General features: G+C 28.9%; 1 protein-coding gene across 1 annotated transcript in view; it reads left to right on the forward strand.

Moving 5' to 3' along the window:
• Positions 1-24,837, forward strand: part of LOC113377681 — a gene marked incomplete at its 3' end in the record, with an annotated part of 318,390 nt that overhangs the window by 287,929 nt on the left and 5,624 nt on the right. The window contains 1 exon segment of the mRNA XM_026618076.1: positions 5,125-5,396. Within this exon segment, the coding sequence (XP_026473861.1) occupies positions 5,125-5,396 (272 nt within the window).

Here is a 24,837-nt window from a genome sequence, read left to right on the forward strand (position 1 = left end):
GTGTAGTTTCAAAATTACGAGCTTTAAAGTACAACTTTAGAGCTTTAGTCAAACTGTAACAATTTTCTTCGGGTATTGCTTTTAAATTTTATAATTTTTTTATAATTAAACTTTCGAACCGTAATATAACCTGAAATAGAATTTCTAAAACCACCATAAATATTCTTACGTGTCATAATATTTAAGTTCACGAATACTATACAGATGGCGCAAGAATTTACTTAATGACGTATGTTAATAACAAATATAAGGAACTTTCAATTGGCGTACGCTCTATCTAGATATTAAGACTAATGCTATTAGAGATACATTTTTTATTAATTTGGAAGCATTGGCAAAGAAATTCGAAAATGTCTTTGTTAAGGACCACCCTAGTATGCATATACATATGTTCTTAGAATACATAATACTAAATTGCAGCATTAATCGTAAAATAAACTATTATATTTAGGTTCGTATGTACGAATAATTTGTTTACAGTATATATTTGGTAATTTGTATTTGGTATACTTGTACGTATGTATATACAATACATATAAATTGTTCACGGTTGGTAGTCCGGATAATCCCGAATTCGTATAACTGAGGGCCGGATAAACGATTTTCTACTGAATTTGCAAACTGAATGCCAACTACGCATTTTCAGTTGTAAATAATTACTTCGATCCCACACATTTTCATCAAAATCTCTTCATACGTCCATCACTGCTTTAGATAATGTACCAAAATTTCAACTCCATAATAATTATGATGATGATAGTGGTCGACTATTCTCGCAATTAAGTTGTATCCGGTGATAGTGGTTGTTAATTTCTTTCCCATTTAGGATTTGGCTGGAATCCAGTTGGCAGTTGAACGCATGTGGCTAACTATTCTATCCGGATTGACAAAATGCCCAGAGCAAACGGTGGTTTTGGTTTTAGCACCAGTTTTATTTCCTGAAATTTGAGAACTACCAAAAATTTAAATTATTTTACCTCTACATGGGTTTTTGCACATCTTTTAATCAAGCAATTAGATTTTATTATGTTGGTCTTGTATTCATTTTCATGGACTGAAAACCAAATGTTGTCCGACAGGGGATAATTGAAATCGTTCTATACGATAAATGGCATTTTTTGATTTTCTTGTTCTATTGAAAATATTTGTTGTATAGAGTAGAAATGATTAAAAGATCCACCACCGATAACTCAAAAACAAGTGAAGTTAGGCATTTATTAACAACAATATTAGAAAGTAAAGGAAAAAAATGTATAATTAGCCATCACCTTGTTCTTTACGACGTTTCTATCGGGAGATAAATGACAATGTCTAATTATCCATAAAAAAGTGTTTTATTTAGTTGTTACTTTTTTGGTTGTGAGCACTGTTGTTTAGTTTGCAAGACCTCAATATAATTATTAAGTATACTTTATTTATTTGCCTTTTAAGATGTATTGTAAATTTTATGTTAAATTCACCAGTTTTTTATATACTCTCTATAAAAGTTTACATTTGGGCGGGGTAAAAAGGACCAAATGAACCTTTAGCCAGGCAAAGGCGAGACAAGAGAAAATAGTGCACAAAAAAGCAAACTAGTTAAAAAATCAATTTTACAAAAGATATATTAATAAATGAATGGTTATTTCAACTCTTTTGATGAATATTTCTAACGAAATACCAGATCAAGGTTATATACAGTGCTATCTTTGTAAAAAATGTGCTCATGAAATTTATATATGTATTGCAATAATTAAATATTCTGGATATTATTTCATAAGATCCCTTTAAAATTGAAAACAGTCATCGGATCTGTTTGCCACCTAGCTGTCTCATTTTACCTCGCCTGTGGGGCAAAAAGGACCAAGTGACACTTTTCAAAATAAGAAAATCATATTTCTACAATGATGAATTAGCTGGGAGTTTTACTGATCATAGTCAGTTAGTTGTTTGATTGATCTGTGGTATTTGTTGTGATATCATTGAATTGGTTTTCACAATATAATTGCTGAAAGACAAATTGGACCTTTGTTCCTATCTTACCCTACCAGAAGTTTTATTATCTTGCTCCAGTAGGCATTGCATTGGTTGAGAAATAATGAGGTTTTGAGAAAGGATAATTAAAATCATCAATTGCATTTTTTGATTTTCTAGTTCTATTCTAAATATTTTTCGTATACGCCATTTAAAACTGGAATTTACTACTTCGGAAAAAATGAGCAGAACTGCTACAATTTAGGGAAAATAACAAATTTTGTGCAGACGTATATCAAATTAAATATTGTTATATTCGTAAATCTGTAATATTTCGAAAGGATCGTTTTGACTATAGAGTGAACCTGAGGTTCTCTTTCATCGTATCAGGAAACCTGCTTTAGAACTTATTGTTTTTTTTACAATTCATAAAAAATTGTAATACAACATATTTGCTAATATATAATCATAAGTTTTGCTATTGCTCTGTATTCGTAACAATATACTCGTATTTTAGAGTTTTTTGCTAAAACTCAGTATTGCCTATATACAACTATGTTCAATTGAAACAGGATTCAAATTGTGATATACGAGTCAACAAACAGATAAATTTCATTAATGAAAAACGTGCAAACATCGATGTGCCGAGAATAATTACATTTTACTATTTGTTCTATGAAGTATCGTAACAGATTAGAATTTGCCTGTTAATTAAATCAGGATTATCATATTGCATTCATGAATTAACACCAATTCTAGTAACTAGATCAGATAGTAAAACCGATGATAATGAAACTCCATAGTTTATACTACTTTATTCTTGTTAATAAACAGTATAAATTATTGTTATTAATCTGAACATTTCATATAATGATATGATAAAAATATGAAACAAAAACTGAACTAAAGTACAATTTTTCAACAAAACATTTGCCAAGCACTCGAAGACAATGAATATTTTTGCAACATTTTATTCTGATTAGAAAGAGTTCATATTTGTATGAATATTTGTAGTAAGTATTTAGTACAGTAGTAAGTTTGACAGATAAAAAGTCGTATTTTGTAGTGGTCTGCAATTTTCCATTAATCATCTCGTGTATTTGTCATGTTGTCCGAGGCCACCATTATGCTTTTATATATGTTTTTGACAAAATAATTGTAAACTGTAAAATATAGTTTTAATATTGGACTAATGGATGGACTTCTTGTTTATTAGTAGAAATGTTTATCATGGCAACGGATCTTAATTCTAGATTTGCGTAAAATAATTATATTTTTTTGTTGCACTATCCAGAGAATGAACTATTCCATAAATAATTTTTCAAGAGTTAACGCTATTCTTTTCTATGCAGGTCTGTCTAGCTTTGCTAAAAATTTTGTATTGAAAATCGGATTCGCTAGTTTTAAGTTGTCTCATGTTTCAAGTGATTATGAATAAGATACATCAAAATTGGAAAAAGTACATGTATCAGCCATCTAAGAATAAACTAAAACTAGTGGTGCATGGCATCGTGCCTTGAAGCAAATTGCTGGAACTTTCCGTAGCATTTTTTTTTTAAACATTAATTTTTTTTAAATTTGAAAAAAATTACTTTTTTTGGAAACAAAATCTTGGAAAAAACATATTTTTTATTTTGAAATATTTTGGAAATTTTGAAAGCAATCGCACTTCCCTACCGGAAGTTAAAAAAGGACCTACCTCAATCTATATTGATATTTTTTTGTTTGTTTTCTAATTACATTCATTATATTTATTTATTTATTTATTTATTTATTCATAAGCAAGCCGTAATCAATAATAATAGACATTATTTCAGGCTCTTGTCAAGCTTATTCATAGTTAATATTAAAAGGATAGTAATTTTATAATAATCATAGTAGCTGCACGAATTTCGCTTCTGAAAAAAAGAGCTGAAAAAAAGCATTCAAACATTAAATACAATGTTCGTCATTAAGTTCATCATATTAGTCTATTAGACCACCAGTCAAGCTCAAAATTCTTGCACAAGGTTGAAAGTTATACTCATTTAAAACCGTAAAAATGTTAAATTAATAAAATAGCAATAAAAAAAATAAAAACAAAAAATGGTTGTACAGGCGATCAAATGGTCATTAATTATTTAATTTAATTTTTTGTAATTAATAAATTTGTGGATACGGTTGTGACAAATTATTTTCGAGTGAAGTTTAAACAGATAAAAAAATCTAACTTAAGTCAAAATGTGAAAGAAAAGGGAAAATTAAATACAAGAAAAAATGGGTTCTGCAGATTTTTTTTTAACTTTGTTAAAAAATTATGTTTTGTTATAAATTGTTATATTTTAGTCACAAGCTTTGTTTAAATGATTATGTTGTGTTGTGTTACAAATTTCAGACAAAAAAGTCGTTTCTGGCAATAAAAGTCATTTTGGTGTTTATACCTATTGATTTTTAACCTATGACTGTCACAACCGTCCTTGGGCGTGTGGACAGTTGTGACACACGCTCTCTTTGTATGATTTGATTTTATGACTGTCCATTGTATTTAAGGATAGTTTTTGAGTATTTTTATCTAGACAAATGTTTAAATCACCATCTAATTTACCTACTTTTTTCCTAGCTAACTGGTAAATTAACAGAATTATTGCTGATCGAAATAAAAGTAATACAACTGTGCCCAGTCTTTCCTATATATATTTACTGAAATAAGTCTGGAAAATTTAAAAAATCTATTACCTTTGATAACATGGGCCGGCGGTGGCGATAACTGTTAGAGCGTGGGCTAGCAGCAACTAGTCCCAGGTTCGGTGGTTCGATCCCCGCTACCGCCGTAATCTGACATCAGGCAGCTTTGATGTCAAATTTCCCCTTGGGGTTATAGATCACAATTTAATTCCAAGTGGAAATCGTTCTTCGTGGACATAGCTGCAACATCCAATCACATGTTAACTATTAGACGTAAGAGCTAATATCAAAAATATCCCGCGCATAAGAGAATGGTAAATCGATGGATTGCCTCTCATGAAATAAGTAGTCATAAGCCTTAACCAACAGCTTATAGAACATATAAGAGTTCTGATTGCTGTTCAAACAATTACAAAAAAAATCTTTGATAACATGTTAACTACAATATTTAACAAAATACTTATTTTTGGATTGCAAAACAACTAAACTATCCTTTACCCTTTTTAGCAATTGGACAAATCTGGCCCTGCAACTGGCGAAATGTCCGAGGGAGACGCGTCCGCGGTCAAATTGCTACCGGATACTTCCGACGGTAGCAATTTGCCCACATCCTCCGGAGCAGGTTCGACCGCCGTCACCGGAACCCTGTCGCCGCAGTCCGCCACTGGAGGCGGCTCCTCTGCCCGATCAACTTCCAGAGAAGAAGACGAGGAAGATTCCAGTAACAATGCTAGCAGTGGCGGATGTAAGAGCCCTTCGGGGAGGAGATACGATTCAGGGTAAGTTGGAAGTAGATTTAGTCTAGAGGTTGGTGGTTGGTGGTTGGTTAAGTTGAGATCACATATTAAGGGTGAATGAAAATATCTAGTTGTTTGTATTAAATTGCGAAGGCAGGTCTAGCCGTTCCGAAGATACGGAGCAAAAAGTTCCAAAAACGATAACTTAGTTTTTCAGAAAGCGGAGCGTCTGATTTTAATAATTCAAACAACATTTTACTTGTATTGACAAGATGAAAAACTGATTTTTAGGGTGGCAGGTGCAGCGGTTATGAACTCTCAATGAAATTTCAAATTTTCAAAAAAAATAAAAAATTTCGAAATTTTTCATCATTAAAAAAAACTGAATTTTGACAAATTTTTAAAAAAATCGAATTCTTACAAAAATTTGAGAATATTTCGAAATTTTCAAAAAAATCGAATATTTTCAAAACTTTCCAAATTCTCAAAAAATTTATACATGTTTTTTTTCAAATTTTTTTTTAAAAAATCTCAAACTTCAAAAAGTTTCAAAATTTTGAAAAAAATATTAAATTTTAAAAAAAATTCTCATAAACATACACAAAGTTGTTTATAGAATACGCACGTCGCCTAATTTAAAAAGCATTTTTAAATTTACAGTATGTTTTTATAATTAATAATCTATTTGAAATTATTCAAAATAATTATTACTTATTTTTATTTCTCGAATGTTTAATTACGGTACGGGAAGTTCCAGCAATTTGCCTTAAGGCACGATGCCATGCGCCTCACTAGTTTTTTGTTATAAACGAATCTTTTTATGTGATCTCACCTTAATTTATCTATAAACATGCATATATTTTGTCCATGTGTATAAGAGAATATGTATGTATTTTTGCTAAGAATGTATGGTGAAATCGAGGAATAATTGTGGATAATTTCAATTAAATTATAAAGTTGTTTAAATAAGCTTAAAAGTATTTTGAAAAATAGGATCACGAAACATTAAATTGCTATGGCAGACATTTTTTATAATAGGATATGTCAATGCTAAAATTTTAGCATTTTTTTAATAATATTTATGTTGGAAAATGCATTATTCTTATATAATATATTTTAGAAGATATTATTTATTAGAGAGTTTTTCTAAATTTGCAAAAACAAAAGTTGCATCAAATCCAAAAATTGAATTTTGGTACAACGTCATAGCGATTTTGTGTGCACCTTTATAAGTTTAAACAAATCAAGAATTATTTAATTATAGTTTTCAATAATTTAAATAATTATAATTAGTTATAGTTATCAACATGATTATTGGTAAGATTTAATTATATTGTAATGAAATTATTTGATTTTTTTGGAGTTACAAAAATTTCTTGATAAATTGTACTACCAGAAAACAGATGCAAATGTAATGTAATACAATTTAAATTTGATATTGTTGTCGATATTTCAAAGTATATTTCAAAAGATTCAACAATGTAATTGATTTTGTAATTGATTGAAACTTGAATGAGATGTAACTGAATTTATTAATGCATTTGGTTTATACATTCTGGTATAAATGGTTAGAAAGCAAGATTATTTAAATACCTGTAAAAATAGGAATAAGTTAATTCTTCTTCAATTAGTAGTTCCTATAGGTTTTATTATATAGATTTCTTACTAAAGAGTAAGTATTATAAATTAGTAAGTATTATAAATCTCAGTCTTAGTAAGTATTATAAATTAATAATGTACTAGTTATAACTTACTTTAAAGTAATAATAATTAGTAATTATTGTATCAGTAATTTATTTATACTCGTATATCAAATATCATGTAAGTATACTTTAGCTTAAAATGTTATAGTCACAATACAGAATGGGTCATAAATTAATATTTTTAGAATTATAAAAACCAAAAAAAGATTTACTTATTTAAAACATTTATTCAAGAGATGACAGGAACTTAGTTTTAAGTAAAAAATTATCTAACTGACAAAGACTCATTAGGAATTCTTCTAAAAGAGCGAACTCGTAAATTTGTGAATTATTCTTTCAACATATAGGTTAGGACATCTTTTCTCTTATCTCAGCTTCTAATTCTAGCAGTATATTTGTTTTATGACTATTACTCGATTTTTGAGATATCCCATAAAAGTAAATATATTTGATATCCCATAAAAGTAAATCTGTTGAATATTGCCTCTTCTGGAACGCAGACTTTATCAGAAATCAGATGATCAGACTTGTTAGAGACTTACAAGCAAATACTGCTTCGACTTGATTATAGCTAACTATATTGTTATTATTAATTTATTATTAAAATTGCCAGTATTATTTGAACTATTTCATTTACCACCGCGTGTCAAGAATTGTCGCCGATTTTACAACAAGTTAAGATCAAATGGTTCAGGGCCTAGAGCTGTTTTTTTAATCATATTTTGAGATTTATTAATAATATCTTTACGGAATAAAGATGGGTGAATGCTGTACCTATTCCTCTATCAAATCAAGTAAAAAAATACTTCTGTAACTAATGTTCATTTTTTCACAATTAATAATATTCTTGAAAAAGTGCCGTGTTACAAATTACCCCGTGTTTGAGGCTAGTTGTAACATCTACGGAGGCAAATAGTAACTTATTTTTGAGAAAATTTACACGTTATTTTTAGACAAATGACAAACTATCATAAATTTTTATTCATCAATTTTTCTTATGGACATCTAACTGGATTTGTTTCTATCTGAATATTGTGAGTAGCAGTTGAATATTTTAGAAGTTTAGCCATATCAGTCACTTTTCTTATATTTAACTTTTACTAACTTTAACGGAAAATAATTACCATTTCAAATGGACTGTTAAAATGTTCTTATTGCATTTAGTCAGATTGAACTGAATCTTATAACATTGACTTCGATCAATACAAATAAAATATGTAATGTTCCATGTAATAACACAATCTTCATGTGCTCATACCTTTCAAACTATACATTCCATCCAACCTTCTTATATATTATATAATTCTTTTATGTTACAACTAGCCCCAAAGTTTCTCTCCAACTAACATTTTCACATTAATTAAGATAACTATTTAAACAATTTAACAATTACAAAAATTGTTACACATTATTACAGACTGATAGATTTGAAGCAAATCAAATATATAGAATTTAACCAAACGCGAACCAAAATTATATGGTGTAACAGTTTTATATTACCTGCCAAAAATGACGCACCTGCACATTTCTGTTTACTGCATCTTCCTGCGGGACAGTAGCTATGATAATATTACGCAGGACTGCTCACATGTCTAATCAAGACAAAAACTAGCTGTAAGTGGAATTCTGTCTTAAGGCAATTAAGGCATCGTGCCTTAAGGCAAATTGCTTGAACTTCCCGTACCAAAAATTATAATTTTTTTAAAAACGATTAACATTTTTGAAAAAAAAATTACTTTGAAAAAATAAGATTTTTGGGAAACTATAAATTGGACAAAAAATAACTTTTTTTTGAAAAAAAAATTTTTTTAAAAAAAAAAATTTTTTAATTTTTTTTTTTTGAAAAAAAAAAAATTATTTATTTTGACATATTGTGGAAGATCTGAACTTTTTTTCAAAGCAATCGTACTGCTTTAACTGCATAGGCACAAAATATAAAGCGCGTAAGCGCCGCGTCGCTGTCCAACGCATAAGCATTGGTACGGAACCCATAGGAATGTTGACAAAATGTATACTTATTGTTAAAATCTCTATAAAATATCTGATAATTTGATGTGCATATGTCTAATGATCATTTTTGACCGCCAAATGGCTCATTTTTAACTTTTTCCTCCATATCTCCGAAACCGCTAGACCTACCTTCATGAAAATTTCATCGATTTTTCATCTTGTCAATACAAGTGAAATGTTTTTTGAATTATTCAAATCGGGCGATCCGTTCTCTTAAAACTGAGTTACCGTTTTCGGCACTTTTTGCCCCGTATCTTCGGAACGGCTAGACCTGCCTTCGCCAAAAACTAATCAGCACGTCTCCTTATCAATACGAATCGAATGTTTTTTGAATTATTCAAATCGGTTGATCCGTGTTCCTGAAATCGTCGACGAAAATTTGTATCCGCACATACATACACACACGTACATACATACACACACACATACACACACACATACACACACACATACACACACACACACACACACACATACATCCATTTTTTCTAAGGTATGCCAAAATGTTCAGAAACCTTTGAAACGTAAAGATATATAAAAATTTTCATTTTCGATTTTTTTGCGATTACTATAACTTACCCTACGGGAAGTTAAAAAACTTTTTAAAGATTCTATTGAAAAACCTCTGTGACTTACTCCTGCTACAAATAGCCCCTTGCTCCCCTACATAAACGTATTAGAAGAGACTTATGGACCGATTCTGTCGCATAACAGACAAATGTTATGGCAAGGCCATGTTACGGTCTAACTTCCATACATCATGCTACTGAATACTGTCAAAATGTAATGTATTTGCTGTGCATTCAGGCAGTTTTACACATAAACTGCAACGTTATTTGTATGTTATGGAGCTGGGTCAGAAAGACCCTTCTATCTAACATCATTTTTTCGACAATTTTTTAGTTTCTAGGTTATGTTTTCTATCTGACAACCATAGAAAATTGCCTGACTGCACGGCAACTACATGGCTTTTGTCAATATGTGGAACAAATTTGTATAGAAAGTTTTTCATAACATAGCCTTGTCATAACATTGGTCTGTTGTGCAGCAGAATCGGTCCCTTAGAGGCTTCAACTTACCAATTTATATCCAAATTAATTACTGTAATTAATTTATTGTCACAATGATAACTGTTGTGTAAATTAATTCATGGCCCATTGTGTATTAACATTTCTAGTATTTTAAAAATTGTCAAACATGTCTTTTAAGATCAAACAGTACTTATAAACCGAAGTCAACTTAGTTGTAAGCAAATGAAACATGTAATTCGATCAGAATGTAAATTTTTCTCGACGCCTAAATCTTCTATATTTACGCCCACCATAAATATCTCCGCACCATATTTATTATCTCCGTTAAGCAAATTAAGTTGAAACATTGTAAAAGCAAATATATTCTATAAAATCCGAAAACATCTCCATTCTGCGTAAAGTGTATTTTGTAATTAATGCAGAAAAGTATCGGACAAGACAGGAGAACCGAGATAAAACCCAAATTAGATTAACCCCACGTATAAAAGACGATTAGAAAATCGGTGTACAGACTGAAATTAACTCATAAATAATTCGCAAAGAGAAGAAAACAGGAAAATACTAGCAAATCCTCACAGGGTGAAATGATCGCCTATGTGAGCTGAATACAAAGGCAGGATAGGAAATTTATTATAGATCTCTCGGTGGAAACAAGTGCTGGAGTTTTATGAAGTACCGAGGGTAGCAGCATGTGTGAAAAAGAGTATCTGGAGTCATATCAGACTTGGGACTGGAGTACTATATTTTATGGAATTGGAATAATGTGGGAAGAAATGCAGAAACGAATTTGCGGAAATATTTATTTTTGTCTATGTTTTTATTTTTCAAGCTAACTTATGGGCCAATTCTGCCGTAACATAAACGATAAGATAGTGTTGTTATGGCAACGCTATGTAATGCTTGTTTAAAAGAGTTCTTCTTTTCTAAGAAGATTTAAAAACTAGTGGCCATACACTACTAGTTTTTATATTTTTCTTAGATATATTCGAGTCTTAGATATAGGGGAAAGTCCCCGAGTGCCGGACACCTAAGGTTATTAATAAATAAATAAAAAAAAAATTACGAAATGTTTATTAAATTATGACTTATGTTAGATAACAAAGTTAGAAATCAAACTAAATTAACAAAAACGCAACCTTTGCTAAAAAATAATTAATACTATCAATCGAACTTTGGTAACAAAAATATGATTTTAAAAAGTGGCATCTAGTACCGGACATTTCAAAATAATCTGCATTGAACACGTATGTAGCCATCTCCACACTCTGGAATGTCTGCACATGTGTGTTTGACGAATATTCTTAAATATTGCAAAAAAAATCACTATTTATCCATGCTTTTGCCTAGGCCACACCGATGCTCTCAGCTGGAGCATTCATCATAAGATTTTCTTTCTTTGACTAGGAAATACGAAAAATGGAGATATATAGTGACCGTTAGCACTCATACAGAATAAAGTATTAATATGTTTACTGTTCGGCGCTAAGGGAGGACTTAGTGTCCGGTGCTAAGAGACAGACATGTTCGTTATTTTGGTGGTACCTACTAAAATTGTTTAAAATATCTAATAATATCCTATCATTTTACGGATAACAATCAAGTACTACTTTTATATTTGAATGCCACTCAAATGTAAATGCATAAATATACAAGAATTACTTTCATTGATATTTAGGTGATTCCGTGATTTTGCGCCTAAAACAGCAAACGGTTGCTCCCGTCGTGGCCGTGCGCGTCACAGACTAGGATTGGCGCGTGATCCTGTACCTGTGTGCCCCCCACGCCTCTTTCATTTGTATTTTGAAATGAAAAGATTCATACACAGGTTTATATACAGATTTATATAATAATACGTGTTAAATAGTGTCCGGTGCTAGGTGCCGTCTGGCGTTACGGGACTTCCCCCTACAATTACTAACTAGGTATAACAACTAGGTATAACAAACTTTACTTTTATCTATTTTTGCTTTTAACTGCATTTCGATTTTTTGCAATCAAAATATTCGATTTTCTCTAAATACTTTGCTTTTCTATAATTTGTCAATTAAACCAGTTAAAATTTTTATCAGGGTATGAATTAGCGTATAAAAGGAATTTGCCAGAATTTTAGACTTACACCACTTTCAAAACCAAGGGCTCATATACGCCATATGTTTTTTAACTTTGATTCTTTCCTCGACTAGTTCTTTTATCCAATTTAATCATCCAAGACATGATTCAACTTTAGAGTCTTTTTTCGGTTCTATGGCAACATCTCCGATAACAACTCATCTCGTCATATGAGACGAGACGAGGATGAAGCCACCACCTATGTACTTACTTTGTAGCTTTTTATAGCTGATCATGTTTTCTTGTTAGTAACGAGCTACGTGAACATTTCACATGGGGTTTTATAAATATTTTCTCTGCAAAGTGATTCACGTAAGAACATACACAATCTGCAATATTCGTTCAGAAAATAGGGGAAGCCGGGGGGAAGATAATTGAGGTGTAGTTGTATTTCCACTTCTTTGTTATAGTTAAATTATAGTAATCGTTTTTGCCATGCCATGCAAAATATAGAGTCAATGCAATTATTTTAGATGTTTTAATTTTCAAAATTTTATTTTGACAGAATTTTGAATATACTATAGAATTTTAATGAGTTTTCCGAATTGACAATTAATTTATCGCATACCCTAATTTTCTTCATTTATCTTCATTTAATTTTTACGTTTTCGATTTTTTGAAATTTCATCTCTGTATGTATACATTGTTGATATCATCTTTCCTGATGCTAATTTTCTTCAACTTTTTTTTTGCAACAATCTTATATGAAACTTCATCATATTCACACTTCATGTCATCATCATATGTAGTTTATTTTGTATAATCTTATTCTACCTAATATTTTCTTTTTAACTATATTGATATTAATAATATTTTCATATTTAAATTTAGTTCAAAACTGTTTTACATGGTATTTTTAAATTATGTTTATGCTGTAGTATGGCTCTTTTTATAAAATATTTATTCAAAATACGATATAGCCGATTCAAATGAAACCGCAATATTTTTGTGACCTATTTATCATTATATTATCATTATTATTCTTTTTACATATCTTAAAATTAAAATTTTACTTTTAATTTAGCATTTATCTTAGTATTTTAGTAGACCTCTGCCCGATATATTATGTTTTTTCGGTTATACAAAAATATTTTTATAAATCCGACTTCCAATTATGCTTTATAAAGTATCACTTTTCTCCTCGGTTTCCTCTATTTACCTGCGTTATTTTGAGATCTCGTTAAATACACAATGGATAGGTACGTGCCTTTATAATGCTATATGAAATACTGAGAGATTGAAAAAACACAAAAGTATTTATATAAAGCCTCGGTGGATTTGATTTGAATAACTCACTTTGAAATTTAATTAATTGTAACAAAATAATATGGGAAAATGTTTAATATTTATGTTGAATAATATTTGTTATTGTATGATTTTATATCGCTTTATTTTTTTTTATAAATTCTTATGATTTACATGATCATAGTCTAAAAGTGAAAAAAGTTGTGGGAAATCCTAATCCTTAAAAATAAGAAATATACATTTATGTATATAATTATTTATTTGTCCTTGTTTTGATACTAATTGTGTTCCAATCAGGAGTTTTTTTTTTCAAAGTATAAACATAAAATAAACACTTTAATATTATCATCAAATTAAAGCAAGAAACATTTAATATTTAGAGTATTTTATATTTTGAAGAATTTTTCTGCTAAATTAGTACACCATGTGAAATTTGTAAATTATCTTTCATATTATATTGGCATTCATAAATCACTGATATATTCTTTACGACTAACTAATTGTGAAAAAATTACTAAAGACAACAAATCAATTGATGAAATTAGGTAAAACAAAATAATATTATGTATATGAAGATCTCTTCATATGGGTTATCTTGTAATACCTTATATTAAATTTTTAGTTATATAATATGAATTAAAAATAAATGTATATCTATTAGTTATAAATTGTTTACTACTATTTCAAACTGTAATGTGTTTTTTGCCAATTTAGAAAGAAGGGTTGGAGAGCAACTTGTCACAAGGTTATATCGATGTGATTTTAAGTGATGTGTATATTTATATATTTATAATTCCAATTACAGTAGAAGTCATTTAGACCGGCACCCAACACTCCAGAATGCCTGATAGTCCGGCATTTTTTCAAAAATTTAGTTTTTTTTTCAAAAATGTGCTTTTATAGCTAATAAAAACTCTGCAGTGCCATTAGAACGCTTTCGGGGTGGTTTGTTATCATTCGGAAGTACTCGCTATTGTTTGATAATCGTTGTGTCCATGGAAAATTTCGTTGTGTCTAAGCCTATGAACAAAGTATGTTCTACGAAATACGTAACCCCTACGTTCTACGAAGGATTCGGTCGTTTTTTAAGCTAAGACTATGTTTTGAAAACTTAAGCCTTGGAATTCAAAAGAAGAGAAATGGAAACACGTAACACTGTAAATCAAAAAATGGAGGCATCAAACGACCAGAAATTATCAAATTTTCGCTTTTGAAAAAATGTTTTCTGCTAAAAATTTAAAAATATTCTAAATATGTATATTATTTATTAATAAATGTAAAAGTAAGTTTATTAGTATGAACAACAAACAGCAAAATTAAGTTTCGTTATTTGTTGTTCTTACTAATTTTGTAGTTTAATTATTTATCTAACTGTTTTTACAATTACCACCCCATAATCCGAAATTTTTGACGATCCGACAACAGGGGTCGGTTTCGAGCAAGCCGGACTAAAAGACTTCTACTGTATCCATAATTACTTTGCTTATTAGTATCTTAAAATAAACAGAAGTATCTTAGGATTATCTTAAAATAAACAAACCAATATATAAACAGTAGGCTATTTACTCCCGCCAATTCATTGGCGAGCCAACGAGACAGTTCTTTCGAGGGGCGAAGTCTTCTTTCTTCGCGAAGTGTGTCCGAAGATCGACTTTCAATGCCTGGAGGCCGATTGGAACGCGTTCCGGAACAGGATGTGGAAGATTCGGAACGGATATCCGGTTCCGGAACCGGAACCAACGCTGCGACTACTTCCGGAACGCAGAATTGGAAGAATCTTAGAGCAGTGATGACATGTTATCATTCGTTGAGAAAGATCAAAAGGTGTGAAGGAATGGATTCAAGTTTTTAAGTCCTGGATATTGTGTACCTATTGATGATAGTTGAGAAGTCGGAGATTTTTGGATATATGAGTAAGGGATTTGGAAATTTGTGGATTTGTTACAATTTTTCAAAAAAAAATCGGGTTTGTTGATTCTGAAAGCAGAACTTACGTCCCATGTGTTAAGGCGACCATACGTTCCGGTTTTCCATCTTGTGCCCAGGGTTTTTCTAAAAACAATATTCGTCCCGGATTTAAATCTTTTGTCCCGGATTGTTTCAGTTTTTCTCAAATTAATGGATATTTAACAAAAATTATGAAAACACAGACAAGTGCTATATTTTCAAATTAATTGAGTATAGTTTTATACAAGACTCAAAAGCGAAAAATAGATAAAAAACATAAGATATAATATAATGTCATAGACTTTTTAAATATAATGAAGTTCTGACTAAAGTTTGCAATTCTGATTAAAAAAAAATTATTCAAAAAAAAATCTGTATTTTTTAGTGTTATTTTTTAGTTCTTTAAATAGCATTTGCTATGCTTCTGGGTTTAATTTCTGGGAACCTTATGGTGATCAAAATGCAGTCTAGATGCTCTTTGGTAAACCACATTTTTTTTGTTTTTTGGTCTGACGTTAACATAAACAAAGCAGATGGTTTCCCAACTCGTGAACAGGCAATGTATAACTGCCCATGTGAAAAACAATGATTTTCTAAATAATCTATTTGAAATTTATTCCGCAAACACTAAGCGATCGGCCTTGCGACTTGTTATTGCGAACGCAAGGCGAACTGGAAATTGCAATCGTTTGAAGTCAAACGGAAGACCAGTCGGAATCATTGGTATGTCACCAAATCGTCAGCAATTTTTGATTGAATGGTGAAATTCAGTGCGTGTACATCATTATTCTTTGCGGCAAGAATTGCTCCTTGACCAAGCATAATTCTGATAATTCTCACTAATGTCATTACTCTAATTTTTAATTACGGTGCGTGAAGTTCCAGCAATTTGCATTAAGGCACGATGCCATGCACCACTAATTTTCTTAGCTATAAACCTTGCGAAGCCCGAGACCTTTCCAACGAACAATACTGTCGAAATCGGTTCGTGAGTTCTGGAGTTATATCGTCAGGAAGGAAAACCCGACTTATTTATATATATGTAGATTACACAAATTTCCAAGTTTTCTTGCTGATTTAATTTGTAAAGCTTGTATCTATCTTTCACTACCATCGACTGCAATACAAGCTTTATTAATTAAATCTAAAAAAATATTTCAAAATTTCTCCGATCGTTCTCGACTTCAAAATCAGCACGTAGCCTGTTGGATGGATCAGTACCTCGCTCGTATTATTTTAAGTGTTTACTATTCTTTAAATTAATTCAGTTTTTACTATAATGAACGAAAACTGCATCAAAAATTGTGTATTTTTTATTGTAATGCGAAATGTGAAGTCATAAAATGTGACCCTTGATTTATGTGTGGAAAATTCTGGTACGAAGCCTGCTGTCTTAGAAGGAATGTGAATTTTGTGTGAACAATGTGGAATTAGTAACCCTATATTATATTTATTATATATTGCATTTTGATTATGAAAAAATGTGTTGTATACTCATATTATTTTTATTGGGAAAATGATACAGTAATGGAAAATATTGATCTGATGCGGGATAAAAATATCATGGGATTCTATATTTAGACAGAAATTTGAACTATGGAGTTAATGTAATATGTTTTTGTATCATATCAAAAAGTAAAATTGGCTTTCAAAAAGTAAAATTAATTTGAGCGCATAATGTCTTAACGAGTTTTTATATTTTTTAAGTCACATATATCCTCTTTACGAGCATAAATTTTTTTACCAATAATTTGCTAATTTTCGAGAATCGCAATCATTTGATATTTAGAAAAAAAGTACTAAAAGATCATCAGTTGGATTTAGTATTAGTTTTACTTTTGTTTTTATTGGTAGAGCCATTAATTCTTAATAACAATTTCTTTTTGTCACATTTGTTGATAGTTTAAAAAATGATTAGATCCTTTCCATATTATTATAATAATTTTAATAATTCCTACACTTTTTTCAATTTACAGAAAAAAATGTATAAGGTTTTTTATGTGATTTTTTTAATTTTTAGTTCCTATTTTTTAGTTTTGATCAAAACCTTCAATACTAAAATAATAGTATAATAAATAAATATTATTATCAATTGTTTTAATCATTCTTTTTCTCTTTCATACACAATTATTCTAGTTAAAAATGTCTTTTTTCATTTTTCTTTTTAAGAGTATTAATTTTTCAAGGTATTGACTTAGTAATTCCCATTTTAAAAAAATTGTATAAAGTTTTTCTTATGTGAGTTTTTAATTTCTAGTTTCCATTTTTTAATTCAAAACCTTCAATACTAAAATAATAGGCAAAGTTTATAGAATGATTTGCAATGATTGTACTATTTCTTATATCAGTATGTCATTTATTGATAGAGCCATTTTTATAAGTTAGAAGTTTTTTTGGTATATAAATTTGGATTTAACCTGTTTAATTTTCAATGACATTTTTTCTTCACATTTAATAAATATAACAGTTAATAAAAACAAATTAGATCATTTACAAATCAATATCATTAATTGTAATCATTTCGTCTCCTCTCTATCAAATGACTTTTTTCCTAGTTTAAATTGTTTTTTATCTTTATATTAATAAATATAAAGGTTTTTTATCATAATTAGATTGTTATTTTAAAAATTTACTATCTGAAGAAAATTTTATCCTAATTTATATCTTTTAGTTTCATTTTTCTCGTATTTATAACAAAATATTCAATTTGTACTCAGTTTCTAAAATGAATTGCAAAGATTGTAATGTTTGTTATATAGGTAAAAATTCAAAAAACTTAAAATTTATAATTTAATAAATGCACATATTTATAATTCTAAATATACGAAACATTGAAATCCAAAAAAACTATATAAGTTTTATTTGTTATTATATTTGCATATTGCAAAAGCGAAAAGAGGTTTTGTCTCTTCTGATGATTTTTCTTCTAAATGGTTATTTATCTTTTATTAATAAATATAGAGGTATATTTCTTTGCCATAATTAGGTTCTTTATATTATCTCTAAAAAAAGTTATTTTTTTAGAAGGATTTTATCTTATTTTTTAACCATTAGTTTCATTTTGTTCGTTTTTATATCAAAACATATAATAATAGAATACCAGACTCAGTTTATGAAATGAATTGCGAAGATTGTGATGTTTGTTATATCGATAAAAATTCCCAAAATATTTATAATTTAATAAATGCACATATTTATAATTCTAAATATACAAAACATTAAAATTCAAACAACAATATGGGTTTTAGTTCGAAATTAGCAAATTTAAAAAATTCGATATGTCTTTTATAATGGTTTGCTTTAATACTAAAACGTCTTGTAATGATTGACAAATAGTAATTATGTAATTACTATAATGTTATTAGTAGAATTATTAATTATGTTTTACAAATGTAAAAACTCGTTACAATTTAGAGCTTTATAGCTGATAACAATATTACTTTTTGGTTCTCCTGAGAATTCTTATTTTTTTCTCCGAATCAGATCAATATTTTATCCAGACCAAATCTTCACCTATTTCCAACTTTACAAAGTATTTAATAAAATATATGAATTTTTCATCACTGTCGTTCTGATATAAACATTATTTACCGCACACACCTGAATTCTGATGCATATGTAACACACCTTCTGCATTGATGATGATGATATGTTCCAGTACTTACTTCTACATCTATCTACCACACTTTACACAAATTCTTTTATTAGCACCTTTTACTAAGATTGGTACTTAGAAGCACCTTTTTCTGAATTTTGTATTGGTATAGTGTTGTATTCTGTGAATCTGAAATACTAAATCACGTATCTGATATAATAATCACATATTTTTCCTAATCTACTAATTACTAATTTTTTTTCAAAATTGTGATATCTATCATTATTTATTGCATCTCGATGATCTCTCATCAAATGATATTTTAGGTTATGTGCTTCCCTATTGACAAAAATGTGTTTCTTACCTATTTTTAGTTTTATTGAATTTTATCTTGTTTTTCTTTCTTATAGAAAATCTATATTATTGCACTTAATAACCATATTTACATTATGAAATTTAATAAAATTGAACATATAAGTCAGCATACAAAAGCTAAACAAAATAATACATATAACAGACTTAAAAACAAAAACATAATTATTTTATATCTTAAAAAATATACTATAGTACTTTATAAACAAATTAACTTAAAATAGTATTTTATGAAATTAAAACAAAATTAAAAATATAAATCAAGATACAGAAATTAAAAAATTGTCACAGGCTTAAAAATCAAAACCATAATTTATTATATATAATATGTTAAATATGAGTATAGAGTAAAAGATTTTTAATTAAACATTTATTATTTTTGATTTTTTTTAAATACATATATATACTAATAGCACACAAACTTTCTATATGAATATTTACTTAAGATATATTTTTTTTGAAATAGTTTATTTTAAATTATACTAATCACATTTATTGTCTTCGTTTTCGATTTAAATATTGCTTATTTTAGATCTATATTAAAATCAATGTATAATATTTATTCTAAAGGTTTCGGATTATTTTATTATTGCTATCGACGAATGCTAAAAAAATTTAATGCATAAAAGTTCAATTTTTGCAATTTTTTTAAATTTTAAATTACAATCTTGACGGAAATTTAAATTATGAAACAAATATCTATAGTTCTTAGTATTTTGCAAAAAGCGAATCAATGTTTGAAATATTTTTATTTTTTGTGAATATAGATTATTTCTACCCGTTCAAATTGAGGGACCGATTCTGCCGTACAACAGACTAATGTTATGGCAAGGCTATGTTACGAAGAACTTTTCATACTAAATATTGACAAAAGAGCCATGTGGTTGCTGTGCAGTCAGGCGTTTTTCTCAGGTTGTCAGATAGAATACTGAACAAAAGTCAAAAAAACGATCTTAGACAACAGGGTCTTTCTAACTCAGCTTCATAATATACGTGTGACGTTGCACTTTATGTATAAAACGCCTGAATGCAGAGCAAATACATTACATTTTGACAGTATTCAGTATGATTCAGTAGCATAATGTATGGAAGTTGGAGCGTAACATGGTCTTGCCATAATATTGGTATGTGGTTAAAATTACTAGTGTATTCTACCAAAATAATTAATCAATCATTTAAGTGAATATCCAAAAGTAATTTAAAGTAAGAAGGGCCAGAAAACGACAGAAATCATAAGATTTTTTAATTATCATGCAGAAGAATTATTAGATCGAAGATTTTGACTTTTTTAATTTTAATTTGACCTCTAATTTTGATTCGTGTTGAGTAGCAAAAACTACAATGAAAAACATATGTAGCTCGCCCAATAGAGATAACTTTTTTTGTGGACCTGTGTTATTATCTTGAGGTACTAAAAGTTAACAAATTGACCCAATAATAGAAAAAATATTTTTATACAGACAACATTTTGTGGACCTGTGTAATTTATAATTGCTAACAATATAAATGATTTAAGGTTGTTACCTTTAATGGTCTTATTTCCAAACTTTGTCCATTACTAAAATTAGTAATTCATAAAATAATTATGAAATTTCTCTTTGTGTCAAGTCATGCAGTTAATACTTGCGAAATTGCGTGTCATGTAAATACGCGAACTTTATACATTTTCTGATACATCTCGTATTCAATATTTAACGCGAACTTTATAATTGCATATAATGTAAATGATTTCGAAACTTTATATGGAGCAGAAGTAGGAACACGGGGTTTAAAGATTATCCCAGAAAGAGATTATGTTTGCGCCATTTTTTTCTTGAAATAGTTGAATTTTACTGATCTATTACCAACTTGTGACGTTGGTGAAGAGTATTATTAGATGAGTGAGGACAAAGTATTTTTAAAATAACTGTTTAAAATTATAGCATGTTAGAATATTTCAATATTGTCCATAGTAAAAATAAATCGTATGCTCTTTTCCTGAATGCTATAGGTTTTTAGTGAGGTAAACGCATGACTGTTGAAATTAGATTTGTAGACAAAGGTGGTGTTCCGTGATTTTTTATTTTATTACTTATCTGAAATTTATTTGAACTAGAGTCGCGGATATGTCTCTTGATTAGAAATTATATTTTCTTATATCAAATTTTTACTGGAGGTCATAGATCTCAAATATAATATTATGTGAAAATCGCTTCTTGTGGGCATTGCTGCAACACATACGCCAACTCTATATCTATAGCTAATATGTCTAGAAATTCGAAACGTGAGAGGTTGACCGTTGAATTGCCTTTTTGAGAAAAATACTAAGTTAAGATGTGTGATAGCAAATATAGCTCATACAACATGATTTGTCAAAAAAATAATTCTAACATTTATTTCTTTTTTTTTTCGATTACTTTTATCGTCAACGTAGTTTTATACATAAAATATGAAACAGTTGGTTCAACGCAGATCAATCACTAACAATAAATCTTGTCAATATTCTCTGTTCGAAAATTGTTTTTACATTTACTGATTTATGAAATGTAATCAATTATTGCATTCGATCAAACCATATATGTGCCATGTGTGAACGATATGTAAAATATTCAAAGAGGAGAGTTAGTATTTAATAATAATGAATAATACTCAGTAGTAATACAATTTTTGATTTTAGAATTTTTTAATTAAATTTTTTATCAACTATTTGCTAAAAGTATAAAAGTCTTATGTAGGTAAAATCTAAGTCCAACACTAAATAGCATATTTTTATAAATATGTGGTTGAACATTACTGATTATTATTGGTCAATTCTCTGTTATTTATGACAGTTTTTCTCTAAATTTTCTACTCACAAATAGCGGGATTTATATTGATTTTGTCGGCGGAGCGGCGGCATCCGAGTGGAAAGGGTTAAATTTTCTAAAATCTATAAGAAAATTAAATTTTAACATGTTTCTAAGTTTTTGTTAGTAACATTAAAGTAGTGATCCTATGATTGACATATTAAGGCTTGGCCTGTATATGTATTTGCTGTGCGATCAGGCGTTTTACACATAAAACCTAACCTACAAAACACACAAACATCAAATAACAATTTTATCATAAGTGTATCTTTCTGATGTCTCATTAATAACACATATGTGAAAATAGGTTTTATATGTAAAACACCTGATCACACAGCAAATACATTTATTTTGACAGTTTGTTGCTACCAATTCATAGGAAGATGGACCCGTAATATAACGTTATCATAACATTTATATTTGATACGAGAATTTATTCTTAAAACTTCGATTTGAAATATTCAAAAAACATTCGATTCCTGTTGATAAGGAGACGTGCGCATGAGTTTTTGGTAAAGGCAGGTCCAGCCGTTTCGAAGATACGGGGCCTATTTGCCAAAAATGTTATTTCAGTTTTTGAGAGAACAGAGCGTCCGATTGGAATATATTTCAAAAAACATTTTATTTGTATTGCTGAAATGAAGAGCGGATAAATTTTTTGGGAAGGCAGGTCTAGCGGTTTCAGAGTTCCAATGAAAAAAGTATAAAAAGCCATTTAGCGGTCAAACATGATCATTAGACATATGCACATAGAATTATCAAATATTTTATAGAGATTTTAATAATAAGTGTAAATGATGTTTACATTTTTTTGGGTTTCGTACCAATATTTACAGTTAGACTACGATGCGACGCTTACGCGCTTTGATATTTCTTCTCAAAAACTGCCACGCCCCAAGATTGCTTTAAAAACAAGTTCAAAATTTTCAGAAATATTCATAGTATAAAAAAAATCGAAATATGAAATAAATTTTTTTTTTTTCAAAAAAAGTCAATTTTGTCAAAAATTTCAAAATTCTCAAAAATCTTATTTTTTTCAACGGTTTTTTAAAATTTTAATTTTTGGTACAGGAAGTTTCAGCAATTTGCACTAAGGCATGATGCCACGCACCACTAGTTCAACATGAACTTAAAGGCATAAAATTATGCATTTTATTAAAAAAAGAAAACTATTTATCTTAACACTTATCGAAGACGCACATCTGTTTAAAAACTAAAAATTTATTGTTTAGTAGAATTATCAACATATATAGTATATAAATTAAATATTTTTCTAGGATATTTAATATTTAGTCTCTTTCAAATAAAATAACAAAATTTTGAACTCTAGCATCTTACTAATAAAATAATATTATCAATTTTATTTTATTTTATTATTATCAATTTATAGTATCAAAATTATACATTTGCCATTTTTCTACCAGCACTCTTATTGCGGCTAAATTTTTTCATTTTAAATTATTTCAAACCATTAACTGAAATTAATTTTATGAAAAATAAATTAAAAATAAACACGACATAGCATATTGCATATTTTTCAGTAATGGTATCATATTTATATGATATTTTTAATAAAACACATTACATTGCGAATGAGCTTTTGCTGAATTTCATTAGGTTAATGTTTTATTAAAACTTTCTTTGATGCACATTTGTGGTTTTGCTATTCTGAATATGTTATGTGATTGGGAATAAATCTGATGGGATAAAAATCGTTTTTTTCCCTTTTTGAATGAAGAGGAAATTTTATTTCAAAGAGAACGAAATTTTACTTTACGATTCTGTAGATTTTTTGTAGATATAGATGTAGATACAAACAATGTTGCACCTTTTTTTTGTAACATCTCGTGAGATAAATATTTTAGCCACAAGCCATTTCTATACTTTTCTCGAATAAAATAAATCAAATGAAAATTATTCATACTCGATAATATCATTTAATATCCTGATTGCATAAATTGTTACCACAAAAAGGGCTGAAAGAATTCTCAATTAGGCATAATTAAGGAACAATCATCAAATGGAATAATTCAGTAATTTGATATAATAAAATGATACTATTTGCTGAATTCAGTCGTACGACTAACAAAAGTACTTCATTAGCGTTTTATAGTTTTTTTTTCTGTATGTGCCGATGGCGGAAAGAAATAATAATATAATCAAGGAACTTTTTTCTATCAGTGGAGTCATCTGAAATTATTAGAGAAGCTTTTATTGGGTTTATAAATGGACTAATTTAAATAAATTATAGTTGTGCTTCTAGAAATTTTCTGATGAATTGTGGGTAATCAATTGTTGCATTTGATTAAACGACACTTAAAATATTCCAGTCCAGTATTATTTTTAAAGACCATGTAGAGAAGCTAAGGGCTTTTGTAACAGTTTTTTAACTTCCCGTAGGGTAAGTTATAGTAATCGCAAAAAAATCGAAAATGAAAATTTTTATATCTTTTACGTTTCAGAGGTTTCTGAACATTTTGGCATACCTTGGAAAAAATGGATGTATGTGTGTGTGTGTGTGTGTGTGTGTGTGTGTGTGTGTGTATGTGTGTGTGTATGTGTGTGTGTATGTATGTATGTGTGTGTATGTATGTGCGGATACAAATTTTCGTCGACGATTTCGGGAACACGGATCAACCGATTTGA

Source organism: Ctenocephalides felis, unplaced genomic scaffold (assembly GCF_003426905.1).
Source record: "Ctenocephalides felis isolate EL2017-DRISC unplaced genomic scaffold, ASM342690v1 CF-g0.4_SCAFFOLD_01886, whole genome shotgun sequence".
In the NCBI taxonomy this organism is placed as follows: Eukaryota; Metazoa; Arthropoda; class Insecta; order Siphonaptera; family Pulicidae; genus Ctenocephalides; species Ctenocephalides felis.